The sequence below is a fragment of the Asterias amurensis genome, chromosome 19, assembly GCF_032118995.1.
Source record: "Asterias amurensis chromosome 19, ASM3211899v1".
Taxonomy (NCBI): Eukaryota; Metazoa; Echinodermata; class Asteroidea; order Forcipulatida; family Asteriidae; genus Asterias; species Asterias amurensis.
Window position 1 is genome coordinate 309,658 of NC_092666.1, and position 24,862 is coordinate 334,519.

The 24,862-nt window shown below is 40.1% G+C and overlaps 1 protein-coding gene across 2 annotated transcripts in view; it reads right to left on the reverse strand.

Annotated features, from left to right (window-relative positions):
- The window catches only part of LOC139951715 (lysosomal alpha-glucosidase-like), a 232,474-nt gene that overhangs the window by 118,269 nt on the left and 89,343 nt on the right, over positions 1–24,862 (reverse strand). Inside the window, exons 6-9 of one of the 2 annotated variants that reach the window (XM_071950765.1) lie at positions 16,591–16,829; positions 15,660–15,791; positions 14,215–14,325; positions 11,622–11,735 (exon numbers count right to left, since the gene is read on the reverse strand). In XM_071950765.1, coding sequence (XP_071806866.1) covers positions 11,622–11,735; positions 14,215–14,325; positions 15,660–15,791; positions 16,591–16,829 — 596 coding nt within the window. Of the gene's footprint in view, positions 1–11,621; positions 11,736–14,214; positions 14,326–15,659; positions 15,792–15,864; positions 15,997–16,590; positions 16,830–24,862 lie in introns of both variants that reach the window. The other variant, XM_071950763.1, reaches the window with a different exon arrangement.

The window sequence follows — 24,862 nt, forward strand, 5'->3', positions numbered from 1 at the left end:
TGCTAATATTCTCTTCCTCTCCAAGTTGATCGAGAAACATGTTTTCACCTGTATAAACGAACACATGACAAATTACAACCTACAGTCTGCATACTCCACTGCACACAGTACCGAGAGCGCCCTACTTATCGTGAAGGATGATATAATGAAGTGTCTCCACAATCAGCAAGCCGTGTTCCTTGTCTTACTAGACCTCTCAGCCGCGTTCGATACGTTGGACCACAAGATTCTGACAAAGAGGACTGCCAATGAGATCGGCCTGACAGGAAATGCTCTTAAGTGGTACGAGACTTACTTCACCAGGAGAACCACTAAAGTATGCATCAACAGCATTGTTTCTGAGCCTCAGAGGATGGATTTCGGACTCCCACAAGGCTCCATCGTTGGTCCTGGTTCCTTTAAGATCTACATCCTCCCCATAGGTCGCATCATCCGTAAGCATGGAATCTGCTACCACATGTACGCAGACGACATCCAACTCTATCTCAAATTTGACCCTTCTGATCACGCTTCGATCCAATCTGCATTATCCAGACTCGGAACATGTATCACTGAAGTTAAACAGTGGATGACAAACAACCTGCTCAAATTAAACGACAATAAGACTGAATTCTTTGTAGCCATCTCTGCTCACAACAAACGCAACATGTCCTCTGATGTCAACCTGCAAATCGGTACTGAAATTGTCCATCCTTCTGAAACTGTCCGCAATCTAGGTGTTATCTTTGACAGCCAAATGTCTATGTCCCAACAGATCACAAGCTTGTGCAGCAGCGTAACCTTTCATCTTAGTAACATCACCCGTATACGTCGGTTTCTTGACAAAGACACATGTCACCACATAGTAAGATCTCTGGTGTTATCACGACTGGACTAGGGAAATGCACTGCTTCTGGGATCAACTACATCTGACACACTTAAACTTCAGCGTCTTCAAAACTGGGCTTCTAAACTCATTCACTGCGCTAACAAATACGACCATGCAACGCCATTTCTGAAGCAACTCCACTGGCTGCCTGTCGAGCAACGTATCAAATATAAAACCCTGTGCTCCGTCTACAAATGCCTTAATGATCTGGGCCCAGCATATTTAAAATCGTGCTTGGTTTTGTACACACCGGGAAGAGTGGGCTTGCGGTCATCAAACGACACTACCCGTCTTGTCGAACACAAAATAAACCACAGATCTCTTGCTTCAGCTGCTGACAAATCCTTCTCTTTTGCCGCTCCTAAACTTTGGAATAGTCTCCCCCCATCTCTGCGCTCTGCTGATTCACTTCATATATTCAAGAAGCATCTGAAATCACACCTGTTCCCACAATGATTGTTTTGCGGTTTGGTTTAACTTGCATTTTGTCTCATCGTATTTTGTTTCTCTGTTTCATCACAAACCGCTGTGGTCTTGATGGAATGGCGGTATATAAAACATTTTTGTATGTATGTATGTATGGTAGTGTAGTGACTTATATTGCTATTTATATTTGTCAGGCAACAGCCGTTTATTTTAGTACAGAAAACATGTACATTGTATATATTTGCTACATGCAACAGCAGTTGACTTTTTCCATGTGCTTCAGCTTTTTGCATGGGCAACGCCATCTTGTTTTTTGAAGTCAACTTAAAGCCTCGCTTAAAGCGCACAACAACCAACGCTGGACCGAAACACTCCCAATAGTTTTGCTAGGTATTCGTACCGCAGTTAAAGCAGACATTGGCTGTTCTGCAGCAGAACTTGTCTTTGGAACGACCGTTACATTACCAGGACAGTTTGTAGCACCCAGTATGAGCCCTACTGACTGGGACCCTAGCGACTACGTTCAACGCCTTCGCCGACACATGACACATGTTCAACCTACTCCACCTCGACCGCAACACAAAACCACGCATATTTCGCCAGCACTGTCAACATGTACTCATGTTTTCGTTCGAGTGGATGCTGTAAAGAAGCCTCTTCAGCCTCCTTACAATGGACCATATCGTGTCATCAAGAGAACTGCAAAGTTTTTCTTCCTTGAGATCAATGGTAAACAGGACAGCGTCAGCATCGATCGGTTAAAGGCAGCTTTCTTAGAAGAGTTGGTTGTCATTCCAAAAGATGCCCCACCTCCGCGACCTACACCATTACAACCACCTGAACCTACAGCAACACTACCAACAGTGGATGAACGACCACAGCCCCGCACAACACGCTCTGGGAGACATGTTCACTGGCCGTCACGCTATGTCCAGTTTTTAGATTTTGGCTGAACTTCACCTTATATTCTTTGTTTAGCATCATCGACCTCTGATACCATCATCGATCTAGGAGGGGGCTAATGTAGTGACTTATATTGCTATTTATATTTGTCAGGCAACAGCCGTTTATTTTAGTACAGAAAACATGTACATTGTATATATTTGCTACATGCAACAGCAGTTGACTTTTTCCATGTGCTTCAGCTTTTTGCATGGGCAACGCCATCTTGTTTTTTGAAGTCAACAGATGAACATGCATCATTTTATTGCTCCACCTTCGGTTTTATAACTTCAGTTAAGTTTCATTCAAAGGGTATTCAGGAAAACCCTATTTGGCCATTGCTAACACTGTATACTACATATCTTCGCTCCAAGTATTTTGAGGACGGATTCCAGCACCTTTTTCTGTGGAAAAGCGGAACAATTCTAAGTTGCAATTTGTGCGATTTGACTCTTAATCTTTGGAGTACGTGCGCTACATTCGTACATGTTTTGACCATCGCTGTGATTCACCATTGGAAGAGCGGATGGTCATCTTATCAGTACTTTTACGTAAGTAAATTGACAGTGTTTTACATTTACTTCAGTAGTGTCGGATTTTTTGGCCAAAGAATGACGGGCTTTAGTTGGCTAGCCTCACAGGATGTTCAATTAGGGAATAACAGTGCGAGTACCCGGTCTTCACTGCGTGGTAATGACCGGGTTGGTGGCTGGCGCTGTTAACGGACCGAGCTGGAGGCGAGGTCCTCTAACAGCGCCAGCCACCAACCAAGGTCATTACCACGCAGTGCAGACCGGGTACGAACACTGTTATTCCCATTAATAAATACCTTTTTTAGCGAATTAAACGGCTAAAATTGTCCAAATTTTGTGACTTTTCTCTGGGTGGTACTTCCAGACATATTCAGGGGCCATATTTGAGCTTTTGATGGTTCCCATCTCTTTCGTGCGTTAATCACATTACTGATCTTTGAGACCAGTGACTCTTTTAAATATTGATCTGTTTAGCGCCTTCACTAGGGTCAAAGGAGGCAAGTGATTGGACGATAGCTGTTCTTTGTGCATTAAAACGTGCGCATGAGCTCAGCATCAGTTTATATGCGCGCACCGTTTACACGTGCGCACTCAAAATTGATACATTTTCAGCGCGTACACGCGCAAATGCGCGAAGTGCGCGAAGTTGCAATGAAACTAACATGAATATAATTCATGCGATACAGCAACGCGCAAGGTTTACACAATGTATGCTGATTCAGTGGCCACTTATTCACTATTTTCCTAAGCCGGTCTTTATACCACCGTTAACACTCCCACACGTGACCGGGTTTGACCAATTAGAGACTTGAAACCGTCCAAGGTATTTATTAATGGAGCGAGGAAGGAAGGCGAAGATGGGTGCGTTGGACTGATTGATACCATCTTGTTGTCAAGTAGCCTAACGCGGAGGTTTCGCATGATGGGTATATAACAACTAAAAAATAAAAATAAAATTACATGTCTGTGGAAATATTTTCATCATGGGCTGCGGAACTTAGTCGGTCTATTTGGTTTCGTGGTATGCAGTCTGTCCTACACGGTGCCGTTGAAATACCGTTGCGTTGGTCATCGCCAAATTGAGGAAGTTGTGTCAGGACAGAATCTAAGCGTTATGGCAATTAATGCTTTCCTTTCCCGTAGCTCTCACGAAACAGTCAGGCTGAGATTAACGGCAGACTTGACGTTTTTGTACAACTTCCAGCGTTAAAGAGCCCAGAAGGTAGTTTGGAGGGTTTTTCTGTTTAAATGCCGGTTGCTGTCCATCATATGGTTGGGGTTTACCATCTAGACGAAACAACTCTACCCGGATGGTGTAGTCAAGTTTGATTGATAGGAGACACATGTAGCCTCATACGGAGGGTGGTGACCTTACACGGCAACCTTACATGGACACGGAGGTTACAATTAGAGCTCCATGCTATGGATGATTTCAGTTTTAATCGGCTGGGTTTGCAGGTAGAGCTACTCTTCCTAATGACATGGGTCCAACATGAGAAAAGCTTGGCTTGCTTGGGTGCGGGCGTATGTTACATATCGGATGGGACGTCCACCTGTATATTTGGCAGAGATGAGGTCGTGCTTGATTGGCAGGTCACAATCAGTGTGGGCGTAATAACACTCAAGTAGTGTAGTTTATAGGCAGATATTTTGCAACGGGTACATTAAACCTTTGGAGCAGTCAAAGGCCCACATCAAGAGGAAGGAGGTGACAATTACGTTCTAGACGAGACCAGATCATTTGTAGACGAGGTGGGGAGCCCCATCAGGTCCTAAAGAGGGAAAAAAAGAAGAACAAAAAATCTTATGGAGGTGAGGAGCGGGAGACCGAGCAAGCTCTTAGGTCGCACCATAACAAGAAGACTTTTGAGGTGACGAGGTCTGATGGCAGTGATCCTTTGTCTCTATAATCACACCTTGGCAAACTCTGCGGGGATGGGTCCTCCCTTGGTTGTCGCCCCTAAGCTGGACACAGTTTGCTATTTCATCAAACAAATGAGTTGGTGGATGGGTTTTGTTGTTTTGTCCATTTCCTTGCTTCATCCGACGATATCCTACCACAGGCCCTTGGCCAATAAACCCTAGCGGGAGGCAGTAGATTCTGATTGCATCTCGCAGCATCAGCGGGTCGAGATGACTGCACATTGTGTGCCCACAATAGTCGATTTTGGGGGTTTCCGAGTTTGGGCAACTCAAAGATGTGAGAATTCAGCAGACGGTCAAAGGCCAGAGAGGACGAATGAGAAGCATTGCAGGGGTCTTCCTCAAGCTCGACATCACATGTTATCGAGCGTAGAGCTCAAACCTCAGAACCAAAAGGCTTTTACAAGTTGGCTATCTAGCTGTGTTGACAGTTGATGTAGCCGCTTTGACCAAATGGCGTCGGGCGTTTCGACCCTTGGGCTGTCATTTAGGTTTGGGTTGAGAAATGGGGCGTTTTGGTAAGAAATGGGGGGCGTGAGGCGGACTGAGGTTTGGTGAGAAATTGGAGATTTAGGGTTTCCCTTGCTTTGTCGGCGTGAGAAAGCAGGCTACAGGGTTAGAAGCGAACAATCGTTTACACCTATATCTAAACCAAAATGTAGAGTCTTGAGCCCGCGAGTGAGCAGTGGTGCAAATAGCTTACTATTTGCACCACTGTGAACAAAGAGGGCGCATGATTCAAATCATTCGCGCTTCTGGCGGGCTCAAGGTTGAGAGGGGGTACGGGGTCAGTGATGCAGCAAGTGGTTTGTAGGTAAAGGGGGAAAATGTACCCACCCTCCCTCCCCCATTTTCCCGGATCAGTATAAGAACTGTCAACCCTCCCACCTGGTGTACCCCTCCTTAAAAGTCCGTCTGATTGTTTAGTGAGGGGCACAATACATTCACAAATGGTCCAAACAGTTGGATATGGTCCCCCTCGGCCAAAGTAAATAGCCAAAATCAGTATTAATTCAAATTTAGACGTAATCAGAGAAGTTTGTAATGGCTAAATTTGCGTACAGTGAGGTTTGGCCACTGGGCCGGTTTTACAGTACGTATGAGTAGGGTACAACACTTTGTAGACCTGTGAACCATTGTTCCTTTTCTTTGAATCCCACTTATCCACTCCACAGGGACAGTTGTAACAGAAGAAAAACTCCAGACTCAGGATTCTACACCCCAATCGTTTACACCCATATCTAAACCTAAATGTAGAGTCTTGAGCCCGCGAGTGAGCAGTGGTGCAAATAGGATACTATGGCACCTTTAATATGGTCTTACTGTTCCTCCCCCTGCGTGAGGATTTACTCTCGTGCGCATCGAGCGCCTTTGTCAACATCAATCTGAGGAGGCTACATCTATACACTCTGGTGGTACTACAAAGACCAACAGTGTTGCTCTCTTTGTATGTCCCCCGTTCCACGGGGTCAATTCCAATTGGCAAGCAATCTCCGAATGTTTACTCTATGTGAGATTACAATACCGCCATGGTCAACTCTACATCATTGTGGCTTACGCTCACACAAACGTATCAGACCGCAGCTCACGGAAATATATTCTACGACCAACTAACAGCTGTGGCTGAGAGTACCCCCCCCCCTACAATGAGCTCGTCGTCTTTAGCGACATGAATGTCTCCTTCCCCTGCTGCTCAAGGAACGGCTTTGGATCCATCCTAGGCCCCTTTAATTCCAGCCGCACCAACGACAACCCAGTGAGGCTCCTCTCCTTCTGCGCCTCAAAGAACATACATGTACATTGTTACACTACATTTTTCTTTTTAATGAGAATGTTATATTATCCAAAAAATTTTTAAGGATAAAAAGTGTTTCTGCTTTAGAAAGAAGTTCTTTCTGTTTCTACAAACCTAATCAGGATGGTAATTTAAAGAAAATTCAATTTTCAGCATCCCCTTTCTGAATGCACAGCTGTAAAATTTCAGAACAATAGCAACAGATCGATTCAATAGAGACAAACAGGACCACTAATCTTCTGAACTAGGCTAGACTCTGCCAATAACAACTTTTTAAGTTTTGTGTTGAAAATGTGTTTTGTTACAAGGGATTTAACTTGGGAAAGCTTGAAGCATTCAGGATGTCCTGGGGGAAGGCAAGCTCACTGCTCTCAGGAAAAGCGATATGGAAGACAGAAAGCTTATAGCCTTATAGCACAATGTTGTGTGCTCATACTGCTCATTGCAACCATAGCATTCTGCTGGGAATGCATGTTAAAAATCTGCACAGTGTATCGCCTGTCAAGGACATTTAACTACTATTTCCAAGAGACACTGAAATGATGCTTCGGACAGGATGGACTGGCCTTCTCAAATACCCAGGATGCCTCTCAGAATGTAAGGTTGAACAGTCCATGAAAGACTATATTTATGAACAGTTTGAATTGGCGAAGAAGCATTCTTCTGAATTACTATGATCAACGTTTTAATACTGTTCAGCACCTCTGCTATGACAACTGTTCTTCTACATGTGATTGTCAGTTGAGCACAGTCAGATCATAAATGAGGCCTGGGGTTTTCAGAACACGTCGCAGCACTGACAGTTCAAGTTGTGATGTTGAGGATGTCTAAAAAATGAGTTATTATTTTTTAAATCAATTGTTTTTTTTTAAATGCTTCTTTTGTAGCAATAGTAAGGTGTACATGTAATATTGGGGTCAATTTGGTGATGGATGCTGGAATTTTGTGAGTTTGAATTACATTGTATTCTTTTTGTCAACTAGGCTTAAAGTCAATTACTATAAATGTTTATTTTAAATTAATAAATACCATGGACAGTTTACACAATCTTGATTGGTCAAAACCCGATCATGTAGGGAGGTACATGTATAAACAAGTGATAAAGGACCAGGGGTCGATTTCACTAACGCGTTTTGGTCATCGCAAACGCCGAAATCGATCGCTAAATCTAAAATCCATCGCAACTTAGCGATGGATTTTTAGCCGACGATTTCACTAAAACTGAACGATGAATATACTCGTCGCAAAGTTTTATTTAGCGATGACAATGTTGCGATGACATGTTAGTGGTCGCAAAGTAAAAGTTCATCGCAAACTTATGATACATTGCGCCATTATGTGCTTATACATGTAGTTATAGCGGTGTACGTTTTGACGTATAAATTGTCCGTGATTTAGAGTAAAATGAGTGGCGCTACATTATTTTAGTCTTGCGGTCTTTTACCTGGTAGACTCAGACTGCCGATGACAACTATCAGCGACGCAACTGCAGCAAAGAGCCCCTTAGTATCGGTAAAAAGGAGATACTATAATGGGTTTGATTATTTTAACCATCATTTTTAGAAAAAATGTGTAATGTATTGGCAAATTTACAGTGTGAAGCTTAGTATTATTAGACAGATATGTCAGAATTTTCATCAATCCCACCGTTACAACAGATTTACGAAAACTGTTTATTATAATCTAAAATTATAATAGAGGCCATAGGCCTATAAATGCTTTAACCCTTTGTAAATGAATGCCTAAACATCGTCCACCAACATCGTATGCACCAACATGACAACGATTTACATATAAACTGCACAATGCCATTTCATTTCGAGCGACGACCGACAATTTTTTTGCGGGATGTCAAAGGTCACTACTTTTAGCCTCGTACAAAAACTTTATTTCCCTTTTAACGTCATCGCAATTGCGATGACTTTAGTGAAACGCAGAATCGGGGTGGATTTGAGGTTTGCGATCTCATCGCAAGAGTGTTAGCGATGATCGCAGACATAGACGTTAGTGAAATCGGCCCCAGCTCTGGAAACTAGAGAATAAATGGCCCCTAAACCCGCAACCATTGTGTACAACTAGTTTGAGCTTTGCGCTGAATCACATGAATGCTTATTCATCTTAGTTTCATTAGCACGTAACGCACATGCGCATAAGCGCTGAAAATGTATAAAAAGACCCCATGCATAACGTGACATGCCAGGTCTCGAAATCAAGCATCTGAAAGCACACAACTTGTGGGACAAGAGGTGGTTTTCTTTCATTATTATTTTGCAACTTCGTTGATCAATTGAGCTCAAACTTTCAAAGGTTTGTTATTTTATGCATACATGTATGTTGAGATACACCAAGTGGGAAGACTGGTCTTTGACAATTACCATTAGTGTCCAGAAAACATTGGTTCAACTGAGAACACTTACATTAATTCCTGTCTGTATTCAACTACAGGTACACTGCATTTGTTAAAATTGGACTGTGGTGCAAATACTTAGTGGTACTTGTAATTTAACCTAACAATGCTTTTTTTAATGTCAAACTACTTTTGGCACTGTTTTGGAATGTCTACTCTAGCGCTGCTGCTATTTCTCTGATGTCCTTAGAAAGATTTTCTTTCTTCGTCTTCGTCTACGGGACAAAAACATTGATTTCACAAAGCACTCAGATTCGTTTTAACTTAAGATGGTTGCTTGCCACAGTTATTTGTATTGTACTCTTTTTGCGTCCCTCGACTTACCCCTTCACCCCCTTACACCATGCTACAGCAAACCTATAGCATGCAGCAAACCTAGCCTGAACATCTAACGTCACACTTCAAGGCGGGCGTGATAGAGTGTACAAATTGGGCTTCTATGGAAAGCCGCGCTTTCATACCTTGCATTTTTCATTCTCTTTCAAAAAAAAGACGTGAAATAAATCAAATTTTGAAATACAAAGAAAACAAAATAAATCGTACCCCACTAGTATGATTACCGGACTGAAAAAATGACGTACGAAAATTTATAGACAGAACTATGCACCTGGGAGTTTTTCTAACACATTATTTGCATTAGTATTTAGAGGGAATTGTTCTGCTATATGGAAAAAGGCTTTTATTGTCCCAATACCCAAGACCAATCCCCCAACAATGGATTATATGTCCGATAGCACTTACATGTATTTTTGCTAAAGTGTTTGAAAGTTTTGTTGCGGACTGGATAATGAAAGACATTGGAACTTCTTTAGATAAAAACCAATTTGGTTCACTTAAAGGTTCATCAACATCACTTTGCCCGGTTAAGCTTTTGAAAACCATTTATAGTGCCACTGATAATCCTCAAACTTCTGCTGTCTTAGTTGTTACGGACTTCAGCAAAGCGTTCGATAGAGTAGATCATCAGATGGTTATTCAAAAGTTTATCCAACTTGGTGTAAGATCATCTATTTTGCCATGGATTACAATTTTGTTGTCATCTCGTTTACAATCTGTTCGTTATAATGGTGTCTTATCATCCTGGGAAACTGTTGATGCAGGAGTTGCACAGGGCACCAAAATTGGGCGAATTGCTTTCTTAGTTATGATTAACGATTTTGTCACTAAATTGCCTGAGGTTTTGCATTTTAAATATGTTTATGACATGACACTTACTCAACCTTTTAAGAACTCTGATCACACTAGTAGCATGCAGAACGAAATAGATCATCCCCAACAATGGACTGCTGTTAATAATATGAGACTTAATCCTTCAAAGTGTCTATCAATGAATTTTTGTTTTCAGCGTTCTCCACCTGTAGTACCTTCTTTTATTATTGATGGCTCATTCATTAATCAAACTGACTGTCTGAAATTTTTAGGCGTACATGTTCAAAGTAACCTTAAATGGGACACCCAAATTGATCAGATGTGCAAGTCTTTTAACCGCAAGCTTTTTTTCCTTCGTCAACTGAAGCGGTGTTGTACTCGTATAAAAGACCTTTTGTTGATATATACCAAGTATGTAAGGCCTACAATTGATTACGCCTGCCCAGTTTGGTTTTCCAGTCTTAGTAAAACACAATTTGATTGTCTAGAGAAATTACAGAGAAAGGCCCTTCGCATTATTCTAACAAAGGTTTTTTATAGTGACAAGTCTTTCAGTGAAATTTCACCCTCGTTGGCTTGTCACCCGTCTCTGTCAGACTCCAACAACTGTTTTCTAAATTTGGTAAATCACTTTTAAGTTCTAACAACTATAGACATTTGCTCCCACCCAATAGAAATAATAATCTTAGAAATACTAACAAACTTTGCCCAATCAGGTGTAGAACCAACAGGTACAAAAACAGCCCAATTCCTTCCCTAACCACCCTTTTCAACAGTTGAATTTTTAACTTCTTGGTGGGGTTTTTTTTGGAGCTGGAATCCAAGTCGTAGTATTTTGTTAACTGTATTTTATATTGTTTTTCTGTGAACACTTCCCTTTCTAATGTTTTTATAATGTTTTAATATTCTTGTTGTGTATCTTTTAAACTCAACGGGCTGCGATGTTTGAATTTTTAATAAACCAGTAATAACAATAATAATGATAGACTGTTACTGGTCTTGTTGAACATTAAAATCAACTTCATATTTAGTGGGGAGGAAATGTGATATATTTGCTTTAGCCCACATGGCTACACCCAGCTCATAAATATTCAGTATTGCATAATAATTGGCATACAGCTCCTGTCAAACATCACGACCTCCATTCCAAGGGATAGCAAATAAAACGTTTTCTAGTATGGCAGCTCCTTTGCACAGTGTGTGTGATTATTGTCTACAATCCCATGCGAAATACACCACACTTCCATGTAAGTGTGTGTTGTATTGTCATTTTGCCTTCTAGAACAGCAAGATGTCAGGCCATAAACTATTTTGGGCATTTATATCATAATATAGGTAATAACAATAATAATATGAAACATTTATATAGCAGCGCTCTACGGAGAACAGAGCGCTTTACATGAGACTATGACAACAAAACAAAAGAAAAACAAACAAACTAGGATGGGTGGGGAAAAAGAAATGTCTTGAGGAGGCTTTTGAATACAGGCAACGAGATCGGGATAGGTTCTTTTGGTTGGTAAACAGTTTGTAACTGCTAGTTCTATTTTCTCAATAGTATACAATTCATGTACTTACTATCCATATTCCATCAAAATGTATTTGAGCATGAAAATCCTTGATTTGGTCGAACCACCAGCTCTTTGTTTTCTCATTGAAGAAATCTGGAAACACAGTCTCACCTGGCCAAACCTAATGTACATCAAGAACAAAACCATTAGATACTGATTGGGTACACAAAGTATCACTTCACCTACTGTTGAAATAAATTAAAATAAAACAAAAAGAAGGGAAATTGTCAATGTTATGGTCTTTTACAGGCAGTGGACACTATTGGTAATTACTCAAAATAATTATTAGCATAAAACCTTAAAACCCTCTGAAGTGACGTACTTTTCAAGAAAGAAGTAATTTTTCACGAATTTGATTTCGAGACCTCAAGTTTGAGGTGTCAAAATCAAGCATCTGATAGCACACAACTTCAGTAACCAGGGTGTTTTTTCTTTCATTGTTATCTCGCAACTTCCATGACCAATTGAGCTCAAATTTTCACAGGTTTTTCATTTTATGCATATGTTGAGATACACCAAGTGAGAAGACTGGTCTTTGACAATTACCAATAGTGTCCATTGTCTTTAAGTATTGCGATCGAATGCCCATAAAAATAGACATCAAAAATAAACTTGCAAAGACAAGAGTAACTATAAATATAAATATAAATATAAATAGGAAACTTGCGGGTACAACCATGAGTAAATCTCTTTTGAAGGAGTGGTGGCTCTGAAAAGACCGAACACCAGCAAACACGAAAATGCCGCCATCCGACCTCTACACCAAGACAAATCGATCCACATCATGTCAGCAGACAAGGGCAACGCTTCTGTAGTCATTTCCACTGCTGATTACAACCAGAATGTGACAGATATTCTGTCGACTGACAGGTACAGACACCTGCCAAAAAACCCAACCGCTGCCATCGAACGTCACATCAACAACCAGCTCCGTGCTCTCCATCAACATCAAGTCATCGACACCCACGTACCGTCACCTCAAGTCCTCTGCACCCACCTGCCCACGCTTCTTTGATTAACCAAAAATACACAAGCCCGATGTTCCACTCTGCCCAATCATGGCATCCACCTACATACAACACAGCCAGATACTCACCAAGATCCTGCAACCACTAGTTGGCCGCACCCAACACCACATCACCAATTTAAGCCAGTTCGTCAACATCATCAAAGACAGCCACCTCAACCAATCTGACATTCTTGTCAGTTTTGACATAGTTTCACTCTTCACAAACGTACCAACTATAGATGCATGCCACATCCCCAAAGAATGACTAGCAGCAGATCCATCCTTGACCGACCGCACAAGCCTGACTTCTGAACAAATACAAGAACTGCTTGTCACCTGCGTCTCTTTATCCAGTTTCTGGTGGAGGGACCAGTTCTATGAACAAGCCTCTGGGGATGCCATGGGATCTCCTCTATCCCCGGTCCTTGCTGATTTGTTAATGGAAGAGTTTGAACTGGGCACCATCGAGAATGCTGATCTCCGCCCCAACCTCTGGCTCCGCTATGTTGATGACACCTTCGTGGTTTGGCCCCACCGCATGACAGCACTTCACCAGTTCCTGCAACGCCTCAACTCTCAGCATCCACTCATCAAATTCACCATGAAGCATATTCGTATTCATAGTTACTCTTATTCTCCACACAATGCAAAGCTTCAAACACCATTTGCAAAGACAACTTTAACAGCTTGCACTGGAAGATTGTAAGTATCTTTACCCCTTCCCTAAATGAAACACTTCAGCATTCCATGGCTTATTATTAACCACAGTGGCTTCAAAAACTGATGGATCACCCTTTGTGTTCCAATATAGATCATGCAGCTGTTCAACCACAATTAAACTAGGAATATCACCCAACTCTATTTTTCGGAATGTGAATACGCTTTGGCATTATTTGGCGTCTAGGGAATATTTCACATTTCAGCCAGTATCCCAATAGCGGCCTTTCGTGCGACTGTCTAATGATAATAATGTAGGTTAGTCCACTCAATCCACTCACAACAAATCTGTACAATATAGGATTTCAGGCATTGCATGGTGAGGTATCAATGTATATTTGGTTTGCGGTAACACCATAGTAGTAGTCCAGTCTATTTTCTATACCATCCGCCCTGGTAATAGTTAAAAAGCAGGACAGTTCTTTTCAGAACTGAGAAGTCTCCCAACCTCCGATTATCTACTCCGCGACAGTAGAATAAAGCAAGACAGTTCCCTAAGAACAAACTCTACCTGGCAAGTAGATACACACATGGTGTTATCGCAAACCAAATCTGTACAAGTTGACATGTCATTGCACAGACAAGTACAGAACTGAAATGAGAATCTATGATTGTTTTATGTTTGTTCCCCAGATTATTCTTAAATTTGGCTAACTACACTATTAGCCAACATTGCAAAAGATTAACTTATATGGTGGTGTACGCATCAGGAAAATAAGCCACGGAGGACAGTGGAGGCTTGAAAATCATTTCAAAAAGCCACAGTTAATGGTCCAAAAATTAAAGAAATAAAAAAGTTGAGCCATGTATTTCAATAAAAAAAAATTGAAATATTTATTTTTAATATAATTTTTGTTTACCACTAATTCATTACCTTTCCAACCAAAGGTTTTCCAGAAGAATTTTTAACAAAGACGTCCCCTACTATACCAGCATCATAGGGTGAATAGGTACCAGGAGCCTGGGTGCTGCTTATAGCTGGATCCTAGGACAAGAAAGTTTTGTAAACAACAGCTTTGGATTCACAAGTAACAACAAGTTGGGGTGTGCATTAGATATGCGAGCATGTGACAAACTTTACATAGACATGAGGGACTTGGAATGTGATTCAAACTCGGATGTGGACTTGGATGTGGACTTTGACAACAGGGACTTGACTACAGCATTGACCATGTAGTATTGGAGTACCTTACAGGACCTACGTGTAGTGGTATAATGCAGGATTCAAACCAATTACCTCAAGATTAATTGTACCAGCGGTCTACCAAACTGAGATATCTAGCCCCATGTGGACACAACGGTTGAATGGTTCTATGCCAGATACTATTATTATTATCACACCCAATTTTACGATATAACCTGGGAAGCAGCAGCCATGCAGGGGATCGCCTTAAGGGGATGCAACTTTCCTAATATTATATAAACCAACAAAAATCAGAATCCACTAGAAAATTAGAGTTTTATGTTTGAAATTGATTATGGTATTCATCCAGTTTGGCTTTGGTAAGTACGAGGATTGAACAAAAGAGTTTTACAATCGGCCAAGCCCACTGTCTGGGATATCTTGCTTTGCTGTAAACGCCAACCCTTCCCATCATCAGATAGTTTGGGGTTGATTTGCAACAGAAATCCTCCGACAAACGACATGGAAAAAAGGAGAACACTGTTCAGTGGTCGCAAATGTGTACATCTGTTCTTAAAGATCAACTTGAACAAAATTACTTAAACAAATATGACTTTTTAAATTTGTTTTTATTGTGTTTAGTTATTTTTTCCCATGAGTTTGAAGTTATCTGCCCTACATTTCTGGTGAAAATCAATTAAAAAAATGAGCCTCCTATTGTGCACGGTTGCTGTCTATTAACATGCACCATGACCTACATGTAACACTGCTCATAATAGGTTATCGTCTGATATCATACTTCGGTTTGAGCATCGAGCATCTGACTGGAGGATTAGTGCGACTGGAAGATAATACCTACATGTATCATGAGTATGGTAAAGAAAATCCGCAGTATGGCTCTTTTGACTCCTTTTTGCCCAGTGTAACACTAATGTATATTTTTGTTTTAACAAAATTAAATTGAATTTTTAGTGAGTCCCTGTAAAGAACAGTAATCATTTCCTGCTTTAAAAAAAAATGATAATGTTAATTTTGTTCAAGTTGATTTTAATTACATGTAATCCATGGTTCCTAGTAACTTTGAGAGCAAAAACATTGGGTAAGAACATATATACATGTATTCTGAATACTCAAAACAAGAAGATTAAGATTTGTAAGCCTCAAAAAAAAGAAAATTGAAGTGAAGTTGAACGTACAACAATAGGAATGAAGTGCATGCCGTTTGCATGGCAATACTGGATTAAATCTGGCAATTCTGCATAGGTGTTGTTGTTGAAAGTAAAATCTTTTCGGCCAACTGCATACTCAATGTCACTCCACTGTGTGTCCTATTTAAGAGAAAACAGCAGATAAGCATTTTAAAATAAAGATACAGACAAAGTTTTCCCTTCAAATACGTACAATAATCATGACGTAGTGTTGATCGTTACTGTGTAGATACTTGACAACCTCTGGTAGACCTTGAAAGGAAGTCCGATCTAATGTGAAATCCCGGTGACCTTCCATATAATCTATGTCATTCCATTGTGTATCCTGTGAAATAAAGAATCATTTCTCATGTATTCAACAAACCTCAGTTAACATTTGTCATTAGACAAACATACTTTTAAAAATTTGAATAATTCTATTTCTATTTAAAATTGAACTAATGCTGCGATTATATGGGTAATTATGTTTTGGAAGGCAATTTGTTAACATCGCTTTAGTTCACAGTTGCAAAAATGTTGTAAAAACGTTCAGTAAGTTGTGTTAGCACTCTGAGGTACAGGGGCTAATTCCCACCCTATGTGACAGATGGAGTTTCACTACTTAATTGATTGATGGGTGGGTTCATTTTCAGGTATGACTAAAGTTTCAATAGTTGTTTTTTTGTATTTATAATTCTGCCTGTGTGTCCACAATGTTGAGTTAAGGTGTGTCCACAATGTTGAGTTAAGGTGTGTCCACAATGTTGAGTTAAGGTGTGTACACAGATAAATCACTCGCATCGGAATCCTGGTTTGGCATTTGTTTGCTATTTGTTTGTCTATTTTTCAAACTTAAATCTATACAAAAAAAAAGGAAATTATGTTATGATTTCTTTCTTAATGAGAAATGTAAAACTTTTGATTTTGAATGACCAGATACCTGCGGAATGCCTGCTGCTTTCATTTTTTTAACTACAGCCAAGGTTTTATTTGCAGATCCATAACCCCAACGACACAGATGAAAACCAAGACCCCAATATGGTGGCATAAAAGGATGACCTATCACTTCTGTGTACTGCTGGATCACTTCATCAGGTCCAGGCCCCAAGAAAATGTAGAAGTCCAGTATTCCACCAATGGAACGGTATGTAAGAGCAGGAGCTGGTTGGATGGCAACTTCTAGAAAATACAAATTTTAAAAGTAATTATAAACTAGAAATCGAGTGTTTATAAAAGTGGACACAGAGGGATTGGGTTGGTGAAACACAAATATCATCATTTCATACTGAAAATTATATATCATATCAAATTCTAAGTTTGGTCATACATGTAAACCCTTTGAATTTGCTGTATGGGCAGAAGGAAACGCCAAAGTTGGATATGTTGTGGAGTAACATGGCAATTGTGTAGATTATAAGTGTTTGACACGGGATCACAGAATTTCTCGTTGAACTGGAAATGAAGATGAAAGTGGGTCATGTTTTAAAAATAATATTAGTAGTGTCATAAAGTCTTTTTTCTTGTAGATCACAATCTACAAAAACAACAACTTTGTGAGATCAGGTAATATGAATTTTTAACTTGAACTCCTGTTTGAACCGGGAACAAATTATCTAATAATATGTCAAATGAGTCATGAGCTACAAGACGGCACAAAGATTACAACTTTGCTTGTTTGACTGAGCGCCTGACAGCGGCCACTCAAATCAGCTCTGTGTTTGTTTGCTAATTTCTTAGTATATTGCTCAATTTGTGTTCTTATTCTTATACAACTGGATTTGTTACTACACCTGGAATCTACAGGACTTTTTCTGTGTATCCTAGAGTCATCTGAATTGTGAAAATAGTGTTTTTCTGTTAAAAATTTTCACTGTCTCAGCTGAGAATTCTGGTGTATAAAGCTTACACACACTTAGGTGGCTGCATCCTGTGCAGTCATCCACCTAGTCCATGGACATTGTTCTCCCATCTGGGGACAATGGAGGTAAGTATCCTTTTCATTCTCTCCCTGCTTGCTAGACCATTGTACTGTACTGACTCATCTGTGGTCAGCTTTGTTCCATCAGCATCAATTGTGTCTGGTGCTTGCATTCTGCCAAAGACACATCTAGGCCTCATCCACCATCGAAGATATCTGAAGTGCCCTGTTTCTTACTATGACAACTCCCCAGCCACTTTTCATTTGGAAATTGTGATTTTTGGTGACATTGCTGTAAATCCCGGCCCTGAAGGTGTAAATAACTCAAACTCAGCAGAAGCTAGTCCAAACTCTGCAAATTCCTACTCACGGAACAAGCTTCTCAGTCTCCGCTATGCCCCATCCACACGTGCTACAACTCTGCTGCCTTCCTGTATATTATCATTACAGAACCTTGGCCTTTTTGTAAATCCCAGCACTGTTTATCGACCTACACATCGTGGTAAAAAAGCTGGTCGCCGTAGAACTGTTCATAATCCCCCTGTACCCGAAGTTACACCCCCTTCTGTTCCAGTACCAGTGACTACTGCCAAATCTCAACTCAGCCTTTGTGTTCTAAACACACAGTCCATCTGTAACAAGTATGACGATTTTGCTGATTTTGTTCTGCAAAAAGATCTGGACCTTGTTGCCGTTTCAGAAACATGGCTGAGACCAGATGACAACTTAACATGTCGTCAGTGTACCCCTGCTGGCTACTGCTTTCATCACATCCCAAGACCTCACAAGACTGGTGGAGGAGTTGCAATACTGTACAGATCTACTTTATCTGTCTCTGTGAAAAATAATGACGTCCAGTACACAACTTTTGAATCTCTTCATGCTGAAGTTTCCGGAAACTCTAAATCTGTTCGCCTTGTCATTGTATACAGACCTGAGAGGGATTCAAACGGCCAACATGTGACTTTCTCAAGTTTTCTAAGGGAGTTTGAGAATTTGATTTTGGAATATCTGCTTCATCCATCGGAAATCATCATCACCGGCGACTTTAACATTCATGTTGATGACATCCATAACACCAATGCAAACCAGTTTAAGCATCTACTTCAAGCTTTTGGTCTCACCCAGCATATCCAGGAGCGGACTCATCGTCTCGGTCATTGCCTGGACCTTGTCATAACTCGTGAAATCTCCCCACCAATTGTCTCAAACTTTGTTATTCTACCTGGATTATCTGACCATTATGCAGTCATGTGTAATTTGAGTCTGTGCAAGCCCAAAGTCCCAACCGTCACTATAAAGAGCCGACAATGGAAACATGTGAATCCTCCCGAAGTGTTCCGCGACATAGGCACTCATTTAGCAAATCTAGAAGTTGATCATGACTGCTTGGATTCCTATGTCAGCCAATATGAGAGTACAGTCAGTGACATCTTGGATAAATACGCACCTTGGAAAACGAGATCAGTCAAGGTCCGAACTGAAGTCTCCTGGTTCAATGATGATATTCGTACAGCGAGAAAGATCTGTCGTCAACTGGAGCGGAAGTGGCGGAAAAATGGCAAATTGGCAATACAACGACAAGAATATCGCAACCAATGTAAAGTAGTTAGGAATTTGATCAACCAGGCAAAGATCATCCATTATTCATCTCAAGTACAAGAATCCTCAGGAGATCAAAAGAAGCTCTTCAAGATAATTGGTAAGTTGCTGCTCAAACCCAAAACCCCTGTCCTTCCATCCACCTACAATGACCAGGACTTAGCAAATGAGTTCCAGAAATTCTTTGTCACCAAGATTTCAGACATCCGCTCATCATTTTCATCAGTCCCTTACAACGTGCCGCAGACATTGCCACAACTTCAACCAGAGTGTAGACTATCTGTGTTTGAGCCTGCCACTGTTGATGAGATTCAAAGGGTTATTATGAAATCTCCTTCAAAATCCTGTGAGCTGGATCCAGTATCAACATCCATGATAAAGCAAAACATTGATATATTTGTACCCTACATCACTAAGCTTGTAAATGAATCTCTCAGTTCCGGTTGTTTCCCCGATAGCCTCAAAGTTTCCTACATCAGGCCGCTCATCAAGAAACCAAACCTGGACAAGGAGATATTCAAAAACTACAGACCGGTTGCAAACTTAAAATATCTTGGAAAAGTCATCGAACGAGTAGTGTCATCACGTATTTCTGATCACATTCATACTTTCAACCTGTCCGACGTGTTCCAGTCAGCATACAAACCTTTCCATGGGACCGAGGCTGCACTAGTCCGTGTGAGCAACGATATTCTCTCTTCTATGGACAATGGTAACCTTACAGCACTAGTCCTGCTAGACTTGAGTGCTGCTTTTGACACTGTTGATCATAACATCCTTCTCTCTCGGCTCCAGAATCACCTTGGCATAGAGGACACAGCCCTAGCATGGTGCAAATCGTATCTCCACAACAGAACTCAGCATGTATGTATTGGCACTGCGATATCCGACCCTGTTGTTTTGAACTACTCTGTGCCACAGGGGTCGGTACTCGGCCCGCAGTGGTTTACGCTGTACACTTTACCGATTCGTGACATCATCCTCAAATTTAATCTGAATTACCATGTGTACGCAGACGACACTCAGCTATACATCACGTTTAAATCTTCTCAAGAAAACGCCAATGCATCTATTGCAAGACTTGAGAAATGCATCCAAGAGATTCGACGTTGGACACAACAAAACTTCCTGAAGTTAAATGATGATAAGACAGAGTTCCTTTTATTTGGGTCACGTCAACAGTTAACTAAGGTTTCAGTGCCATACATCTCCATCGGTGATGCTCGGATAGCTCCCTCGCTGAAAGCTCGGAACTTAGGGGTTATTTTTGATTCATCGATGACACTTCAGCCACACATCAACAACATTGTTCGTTTATCATCATATCACATCAGGAATATAGGTAAGATTCGCAAGTACTTGGACAAAAGTGCCACTGAAAAGGTCATTCACGCATTTGTTACTTCTCGTCTTGACAACGGCAATGCTCTTCTCTACAGTCTTCCTAACAACCAGATTTCCCGACTTCAACGGCTCCAAAATACTGCTGCCCGCATTGTGACACTGTCTAAAAAATCCTGTTCTATCACCCCCATTCTGAAACAACTACACTGGCTCCCTATCTCTCAACGAATCATCTTCAAGCTGATGCTCATTGTCCACAAAGCTCTAAATGGCAAGGCTCCCCACTATATTTCTGAACTGCTTCAAGTTTACACTCCATCAAGGAATCTTCGATCAAGTTCCATGCTTCTCCTCATTGAACCCAAGTCTCGACACTCATGGGGTGACAGGTCTTTTTCTGTAGCCGCGCCACGCATCTGGAACTCTCTACCACTTAATCTTCGATCTTGTCTTTGTACCGCAAAATTCAAGTCTCTTCTCAAAACTTATCTTATGTCACAGGTTTTCAATGACTAATTTTGTTGTGTCTGTTTTTCTTTGTGTTGTGTTTTTGTTTTGTTTTGTTTTGGTTTACTGCGCCTTGAACACCCAGCAGGGTGGATATGTGCGCATTACAAGTCTTATTATTATTATTATATTTAACTTTATGACATATGAGATTTGAGAAAAGGGAGTTTTGGAATATGAACCCTATGATATGTTGTTCAGAAGTAAACAACTTTGAATTTATCCCATTTGACATCTGATGACATCTAATGGAAAAAAACAATTACTTCATACTTAAGTTTTTTTTCATAAGCTACAATATGGAAGAAAACTTGTCTTTCTTATATTACATTTCGGCTTTCTGTATATCTTTAATAGCTGTTCCGTAAACAGAAATCTAGGGGTCTATTGTGGTTGATTGGATATAGAATTTTAAACATTTAAATAAAACACCTTTAAGATGACGTTACGTGACCGATGATGACGTCATCATGACAAATTTCTTTTAGGACTCTCCTTGCACCAATGCCCTTCATCACTGAAAATTTCGTTGCGGCAGGTTGAAAACTCTTCAAAATGGACTTTTTGACGATGTCTGTGGTGAAGGTTTTGTAATTACTTTAAATTACCCACATGTTTACTGTCAGGCAGGCATCATATGTGTGAAATTTCAGATCAATGACGTCATCGGGGGTCACGTGATGCGGCATTCAAGGTGGAAATTTTTTAAGTCATATATAACTGTCGAAGCAATGCTGCGATTTTTTTTAAAACTTTGTAGGTTGTTAGATATTGGCAAGTTCTTGTGAATTGTGAAATGACGTCATGATGACGTCATCACATGATTCTTTTCATTTTTGCACCTTTAACACATAAATTGCTATCTGAACATGGTATAATCCAGATTATTCTTTTATTTATGCCACACTGGGCAAATTGCTTTGCGAATTTCTTTTTTACGAAACAGCTTTGCATTTGTGCACAAATGCGATCATGTCTAGTTATTGGTATTTTTTATTTTTTTGGTCATCTTCAGTACTCGCAAATTTTGTGCATAGTTCCTAAAGAGCAATTGCAATGAAACTTACAGGGATGGAAGGTAATGATGTAATAATGATCCTAAAGCAATGATGTCATGATGACGTCATCACCGGTCACGTGACGTCATCTTAAAGGTGTTTTTCAGTTAAATGTTTGAAAATCTATATCAAATCAGCTAAAAGAGACCGTAGGTTTCTGTGTGCGGGATTGGGTAGGGATAAATTAGGTCTTCATTTTGTTTCGTGTGCGTGGCCTCACATGACCTCTACTTCCGGTCGTAACCAGAAGTGCCCTTTAATTCAAATCTGGCAATTGCTTTGAAGTTGCTTTCAACGATGTTAGTGTCTTGCAAGGGTGGGCAGTTCAAGAGAAGTATCGATGACGTCACAAAATGCAACAGCCCCCTCTAGCGGCAGGTTGAATACTCTTACAAACGGACTTTTTGGAGATTTGTGTGGTGAAGTTTTTTGTAATCACTTCAAATTTTACACACACATTTACTGTCAGGCAGGCATCATATGTGTGAAGTTTCAGATCAATGACGTCATCGTACATTGGGGGTCACGTGATGCGACCTTACAGGTGCACTTTTTGAACTAATATACATGTAACTCCCGAAGTAATAATGCGATCATGTTGAAACTATAGGTTGTTGGATATTTGCAAGTTCTTGTAAATTGTGAAATGACGTCATGATGACGTCATCGCATGATTTGTTATGATTTTTTTATACTTTTGCACCTTTAAGTCATAAATTGCTCATCCATGTATGAACATGGTATAACCTGATTTTTTATTTATGCTGGATTTGGCTAACTGCTTTGATGACAAGAGAATTTCAAATTCAGTTGAGAAATTTGAAAATGTTATTAACGAAACAGCTCTACATTTGTGCACAAGTGCAATCATGGCTGTTTTTTCTGCATTTCTGTGTTTTCTGACTTGTTCATTTTTGTCTTGTTGTTTCTTGGTTTGTTGATATCTTTGGCTAGTTTTGTTATTTCCTTAATGTTTAGTGTAATCTGCCCCGTATTATTGTTTATTTTGATATTCGACCCCATGATCAAAGTCCAACAATTATTGTTAGTTGGGAAAACAGCTTCAAGATTGTGAGATGCATTTGTACTTTTCTCACGTTGGAAAGGAGGATCAATTACTAACAAATTAATTCATTTCTATTTGTCAATAAACAGGCAATCAGCAAATACATCTAGGGCTAGAGAAGACGGAGGGAAAAAGAGCGATGGGGGCTGCATATATCAGGGCACATCAGGGCTTTCCAGAACCATGGCATTGAGAAAACTTGAGCTACTGTTTTGTTCGGGGAAAAGTAAATATGGTAGTTGTGTTTTGAACTTCCCATTATGTGTGTTCTTTAAAGTGTGGGGCTTCAAAATTTTCTGAAAGAGGGTCTTTATTCAAGTTAAACTACAAATAAAATTTATTTTTGGAAAGGAAAGGTGAAATCATACATGCAGAGTAACTTTGTGAATAGGGAAGACAGTGTAGCCACAAAGACAGTTCTGATTGGTTTTTTCCCCAGGACATGGGTGCATCAAACAACTTTGTTAGTGTATGTATAGAGGCCTTAAAGTCACCTGGAAGTGGTATTTTGTCAAAATAATGCTTTTATCACTAGAATATGTGTTTTGATGAGTGGAATATGAATAAACAGTTAAAAGACCTTGGCAACAGTTACCAACCAACATTAAACTAACACCATTTGTAAAAACAAGTCCAGCCTATCTCTTGACCAAAATTCGTTTTGGAGACCTACATGTATCCCCTTCATGGTTTGCCAATATTTTGAAATTGGGGGATATTTCTCACTTTCGGTTGCCACAGCAATGCATAAGTATAGGCATGTATTGTGAACTTTTGATCTGTAATATTTGTTAGCGCCACTCAAATCCCATTTGGTTTTTGCTTTTTATGTGTTGCTGAGAATCTATATAATCATAAAATGCAGACAACTTAATGGGATCATATTGGCACGTGGATTTCTAGACAACGCAAAATCGCCCAAAATTGGCAGTAGCGTAGTTTTATATGACCTTTGACCTTTGTTATATTGGTGGGCCAACATGATCTCAATTATTTGTCAATTGAATTCTGTTAAGGAACACTCAACTTAACCAAATACAAAAAAAAATTGATGGGATCTTGTTTGGCGCAGATACTTACAGTAATGAGAAAAGTGAATGTTGTCCCAATTTAGGCAAAAATGTGTGAAATGGCAATACTTTAGAAAATTTTCAAAAAATCTTTTGACATGCAAGTTGCAGAGATCCCAAGATTCTTTTTCCATTTGTCATTAGATGAAAACTGTTCCAACACCCGGTTGTCATTAACATATTTTTTTGATGTTGGCGTGCAAAGTTACGGAGGTGCGAAAATGCAATATATTGGTAAAATTTGAACTTTGACCTCTATTATCTCTCTGCGCCAACGAGATCCCACGCACTTTGCACTTAAATTTGTTTTAGGGATGCAAGCTCTTTCATTTGAACTTGTTCAATTCATGGGATCCTATAGGCGCGTTGAGTTATGAGGCGTTGAAAATGGCACGAGGGCACTGTTCGTCAAAGGTTCAGGTGCGCGTAACATGACGCGCCAACGAGATCCCAATTTTTTTTTTTACTTTTGTTATAATCCCAACTGGAGGTTTCAAAAAATGTTTTACTTTTGTTGGGACGAGCTTGGCGCACATTTTTGTGTTTACAAGGAATGTACTATTCGTTTCTCGAGGGCTTTTTGGCCCAAACTTTGATAACTGGTAACTCCAAAACCGAAAGCGTCAGCAAACTAAAATTTTGGATTT